Source organism: Calliphora vicina, chromosome 4 (genome assembly GCF_958450345.1).
Source record: "Calliphora vicina chromosome 4, idCalVici1.1, whole genome shotgun sequence".
Taxonomy (NCBI): domain Eukaryota; kingdom Metazoa; phylum Arthropoda; class Insecta; order Diptera; family Calliphoridae; genus Calliphora; species Calliphora vicina.
In genome coordinates, this window is record NC_088783.1 from 30,290,958 (window position 1) to 30,296,957 (window position 6,000).

The 6,000-nt window shown below is 28.7% G+C and overlaps 1 protein-coding gene across 2 annotated transcripts in view; it reads left to right on the plus strand.

The window, feature by feature from the left end:
- Window positions 1–5,311, plus strand: part of Sclp (sclp) — a 28,865-nt gene extending 23,554 nt beyond the window's left edge. For both annotated transcript variants that reach the window (XM_065509064.1, XM_065509065.1), the window contains exons 2-4: window positions 3,374–3,517; window positions 3,587–3,754; window positions 3,824–5,311. In XM_065509064.1, the coding sequence (XP_065365136.1) occupies window positions 3,374–3,517; window positions 3,587–3,754; window positions 3,824–3,981 (470 nt within the window). In that variant the 3' untranslated portion in view covers window positions 3,982–5,311. The remainder of the gene's footprint in view (window positions 1–3,373; window positions 3,518–3,586; window positions 3,755–3,823) is intronic.
- The last annotated feature ends 689 nt before the right edge of the window (window positions 5,312–6,000 follow it).

Consider the following 6,000-nt stretch of genomic DNA (forward strand, 5'->3'; position numbering starts at 1 on the left):
TCATAGCTCCCATATATGCCCGCTTCCGAAAATCACTTTAACGAAAATCACTTTAATCGCTTAAAAATGTTGGTATACATACAAAATTCAACATAGTTAACTTTAATATAGACATAAATCACACGACCTAATTTCATGGTGATCGGTCCATAATTGGTCATAGCCCCCATATAAGGACCACTTCCGAAAATCACTTAAAAATATAAATAATTGAAATTTTAAAAGAAAAATGTTTTTGCTCTTTTACTTAGTGTAGGGTATTAAATGGTCGGGCTTGACCGATCATACTTTCTTACTTGGTTTTAGCATATTTTCAAGTGTCAAAAATTTGCACTACTGATTTGATCCAAGGCGAATTCACTTCACTTCACTTTTTTGGAGGCTGATCTGTCAAATTTTTGTTGCGAATACTACAACAATCGCAAGATCAACAAAACCAACATTCAGACTTTGACAGCCCAGCCAACATAAACAAAAACAAATTGTATGTGGTTTTTGTTAACGTTGTACTTGTTGTAGAATCGCTCTCATCTTCAATTTCTTTACAAAAAATTTAAATAGCTTTATATCAGAAGATAAGCTTCCTCAATACCTTTTGCAGAGATTTTAATATCAACTAGCTGACCCGGTGTGCTTCGCCACCCCAATTAGAAGAAAGAAATAGTACTATCAAGTCTCACTTTGTGAATCTAATTGTAAATGTCTAATTTCATATTTCTGGGTCCATTATTATAGAAAATGCAAAATGTGTTCCTGATTTTAAATTTTTAGGTTTATTATTATAAAATATTCAAAAAGTACCATTGCAATAAGGAAATAGTAACATTGATTATCACTTTTAAATTCGCATTCACTAAACCATAACCCGTCAAGTTTGAATTTTAGATTTGTATATCATTTCCTATATTATCAACTAATTTTGTTTCTATAATACTTAAGATTTAATAAATTATCACAAAACCGAAACCGTGGTTTTGAAATTCTTCGATTTTTTGGAAACTCTAGGTCCATTATTATAGGAAATTCAAAAAAGTACCATTATAATATATAAAAAGTACTAAAAATCCCCCACTTGTGATTTCCCACTCACTCGGGTCCATATAAGCTTAATTTCATGGCTTTAGGTTCATTGGTGTAGAAATTACAAAAAGTACCATTCGAATAAAGAAAAAGTACCAAAAAGTCTCCCCTAGAATTCTAACTCACTTAGGACCACGTATGCTTAATTTCATGTTTTTAAGTCCATTGCTATAGAAAATTAAAAAAAGTACCATTAGAATAAACAAAAGGTACCATGAGGTATCCGCTTGAATTTTCAATCACTTAGGACCATATACGCTTAATTTCATATTTCTAGGTCCATTATATTATAGAAAATTCAAAAAGTACCATTAGAATATAGAAAAAGTACCAAAAAGCACCCACTTGTAGTTTCCCACTCACTCGGATCCATATAAGCTTTATTTCATGTTTCTAGGTTCATTGGTGAAGAAATTACAAAAAGTACCAATCGAATAAAGAAAAAGTACCACAAAGTCTCCCCATAGAATTCTCACTTACTTAGGACCATATATGCTTAATTTCATGTTTCTAAGTTCATTGTTATAGAAAATTCAAAAAAGTACTATTAGAATAAACAAAAAGTACCAAAAAGTCTCCCCCTAGAATTCTCACTCACTTAGGACCATATATGCTTAACTTCATATTTCTATGTCCATTATTACAGAAAATTCAAAAAGTACCATTCGAATATAGAAAAAGTACCAAAAAGCAGTCACTTGTAGATTCCCACTCACTCCGGTCTTAATTTCATGTTTTTAGGTTCATTGGTGAAGAAATTACAAAAAGTACCATTCGAATAAAGAAAAAGTACCAAAAAGTCTCCCCCTAGAATTATCACTTACTTAGGACCATATATGCTTAATTTCATGTTTCTAAGTCCATAGTTATAGAAAATTCAAAAAAGTACCATTAGAATATAGAAAAAGTACCAAAAAACCCACACTTGTGGTTTCCCACTCACTCGGTTTATATATAAGCTTTATTTCATGTTTCTAGGTTCATTGGTGAAGAAATTACAAAAAGTACCATTCCAATAAAGAAAAAGTACCAAAAAGTCTCCCCCTAGAATTCTCACTCACTTAGGACCATATATGTTTAATTTCATGTTTCTAAGTCCATTATTATAGAAATTTCAAAAAGTACCATTAGATGAACAAAAAAGTACCTATAGTACAGTTCACACATTTTGGTACCTAAATATTATCCCCTATTCCTAACACTAACTTCACTCAAATACATATCAGCTAACTTTAATGTCGATAACTGAAATAATTTAAATTTTAAAAAAGTACCATTAGGAGAAAAGTACAAATTTCCCTTTTCTTACTTGAACACCCCTCAAGTTTGAAATTTAAAAATATTCCATTTTGCCAAAATTGTTTATGCTACTGGCATGTATCAAAATATTAAAATCTGTGTTAATGTGCCCAAGAATAAATATACTTTAAAAAAAGTACCAAACTGTTTACCCGAATTTGGCCCAATATACACCTTGGTACTCGAGTTCCAAATAACACCCTGTTAGTTAATTTTTGTATGAATCCTGGAACCAACGTTAAAAAAAATTATCAAAATTGGCTTAATAATTTCAAATATAATGCATTTTCCCGATTTTATCCCCTTTTTGGTACCTTTTTTATCCCCATTGAGGTGGTACAATTTCATTCAAATAAATTTCTGTAACGTGGTGGGAGCTCATAATAAAATATTCGTATGTCTATGTCAAATTATAGAAAAACATATTTTATGAAAAAGTACCAAAAATTAACACAATTTTTATCCCTTAAAGGTTCGAATTTCCAAAAAGTACCAAACTTATATTTTTTATTTTTTGTTAATTAAAGAATACGATTTAAAATTTGTTTCTATGTTTATTGGTTTAAAAGATACATAGGGTGCAAAAAAAGTACCAAAATACAGTTTTTACCCGTTTTCTCCCCTAAAAGTTTCGAATTTCCAAAAAGTACGAAACACCTGTCAGCTTATTTTTTAAATGGAGTAACATGCTATTTTAAGTTTTTTTGTATCTTTATTAGTTTTGAAGATATAAGGTTACCGAATTTACCCGTTTTTACCCTTTTTTACCCCCTAAACGTTCGAATTTCCAAAAATCCCTTCTTATCGGATCGTTTTGGGGAGGGAGGAACCCACAGTTAAAATTTCGTGATTCTAGCTTCAGCCGTTTGGGCTGTGCGATGATGAATCAGTCAGTCAGTCAGTCATTCAGTCAGTCAGTCAGTCAGTCAGTCAGTAACGTTACTCTTTTATATATATAGATAACATAATTTTTCTTTCATTTATATTTTTACAGATTTATCAGAATGTGAATTAATGCAAATACCAGATGCTGTCTATCATTTAATGCGCAATACAGAATTGAAAACCTGTGATCTCAGCGGTAATGTGATCAAAAAGATCTCTCCCAAATTTGCCATGAAATTCAGTTTGATAACAGGTAAATACAAAACAAAGAACGAAACTTTAAAAATTAAAAAAAAAAACTAAACAAATAAATGTCTTACAGATCTAAATCTCTCACATAATCAAATGACAAAATTGCCCGATGAACTGGCGGATTTGATGAATTTAACCAAACTTAATATCTCACACAATTCATTTATTGTATTGCCACCAGTGGTCTTCAAAATGCCTAAATTAAAGGAACTAGATGCCAGTCATAATGCCATTATAGGTAAGATTTAACCTTAGAAAACCATATATTAATATAAAAATCGATTACAATATTATTTCTACTTTTTAGAAATCGACACAGATGATGTTATAACCAGTGAAAGTTTAGAATTGGTAGATTTACGTCACAATCCCTTGGGTCGCACCTGTCATCGTAGACTGAAAGGTGCCCAAACGCCTTTCCGTCTTGAGATTTCTGAACTCAATGAGGATGATGAAGACTGGTAGATTTTTATTATTATTATTATTAAATTATGTTTTGCATAATGAATGATATTCATTTATGAACAAATTTAGAAAAATGAACCTATAAATATCTCAATATTAAGGAGGCATTATTATTATATCCCTAAATCATATCACTACTCTCTATTTAACGACAATAACTCGCTAGTTTTAAGCTCTACAAAATTAGTTGATAAGTTTTTTTTGTGTTTTTTTGTAATTTAAGTTTTAAACAACAAAATACTTGCCTTTAAAAAAGAAAACAAAGATAATCTTAAAGATTTAAAAAGAAAATTTAAAAAATAAAGAAATAATCTTAGACTTAAAGTCTCAATTAAATGTTATTGCAAATCCTGACGATAACATATAATCGAATTACTGCATTCTATATAGAATAAAATTGATCGTAATTTTCTTATTTATTATAATTTTAATATCGAAATGATCATTCGATCATCAATGCGGTAATTCGGCCCCTGATATTAAGAAAATGGGTCTAAGAATATTGTATATTAATTGATAGTTTATACACTAACATATATTTTTGCGATATTGTACAGTCTAGTATTTATGTACTAGTTTTCACTTAAAGAGAAACACAGATTGCAATAAAAAGATCTCTTGAAAACCGGAATTACTAAATTGATTATTAATCATGTAACCCCTTTAACAGGCCATTTTTATTATAATAATTTTAGTAACTTCTCGATTTTCAAGTTGTCTTATTAGACAACTGTGTAATTCTCTTATTAAACATATTTTATATATTAAGTATTAACAAAATGATCCAAAGATTTCTAAACACCCCCCTACACACCCACAAATACACTTTTTTACTCTTGATGACACTTTATATTTTTTTGTTTGCAAACTTTTGATGAGTCTGGTCTAGTGGCCACAAAATAGAAAAAATATTTTATATTTTAATTATTGTTATAAACATTTCTATATATGTAAAAAATTACCAAGATTTTTTTTATTCAAATTTATAACTGTGATTGTCATTGTTGAGTTTAATTTGTTTTTTCTTTATGATTTCCTATTTTTAATTTTAATTAATTTAATTGAGAACAGACTTGAGATCCATAAGTGCTTGACTATTTTCTACTACTAGTCCTTTAATCTAAGTGTAAATTTTTATGTGGATCATTTAGTATTTGTACTTACTGCCCTCATTATTGTGTATTTTATTTTTAAAAAAACTTTATATTATTTTGTTATTTAATTTGTTTTTATTTTCTTATTTGTTTTTTATGATTTTTTTTTAATTGAAAGAAATAAAAGTGTGTTTTATTTATTGAACTCTTTCAATTGAAAGAGTATGACAATCAAATCTAAAGCATTTTTAATGGATTGAAAAATGTGAGGGTGGGAAGAAATCAATTAATTTTATATTTTTCCGGGGAAAGATCTTTAAATCTATTTATTTCACAAGATAAGACCGTGAATGGAAAAACTGTAAACATTTTCAATTTAAAAACAAGTAAGAGAACTATATTCGGCTGTGCCGAATCTTATATACCCTTCACCAAATTATACTTCAAAATACAAATTTTAAATATTTTTAGGTAAACAAAAATTATTCTTTTTTCCATAGTTGTTTTTTTATTTTTTGTAAAATTTTTTTTTCGAATTGTTATTTTAATTTTTTTAAATTTAAAATTTTTTTTTTTTAATTTTAAAAATTTTTTTGGTAAAAAAAAAAATTCGGTTTAATAAATATTTTTTCCGATTTTGACAAATAGTAGGTCCAACTTACTATGGTCTTATATACGTCGTTGCAGAGGTCTTTGAAATATCTAACATTAGATATCCATATTGTCTATATTAATGACTTAGTAATCCAGATATAGGTTTTTTCCTCATATCTCAGCCATTTGTGGACCGATTTAGCTGATTTTAAATAGGAAAGCATATCTGACAGAATTATTGAAGATTTGGATCCCGAAAATATCTGGGGTCTTCAGAAAATTGATTTCAACAGACAGACAGACGGTCATGGATTAATCGACTCCGCTATCT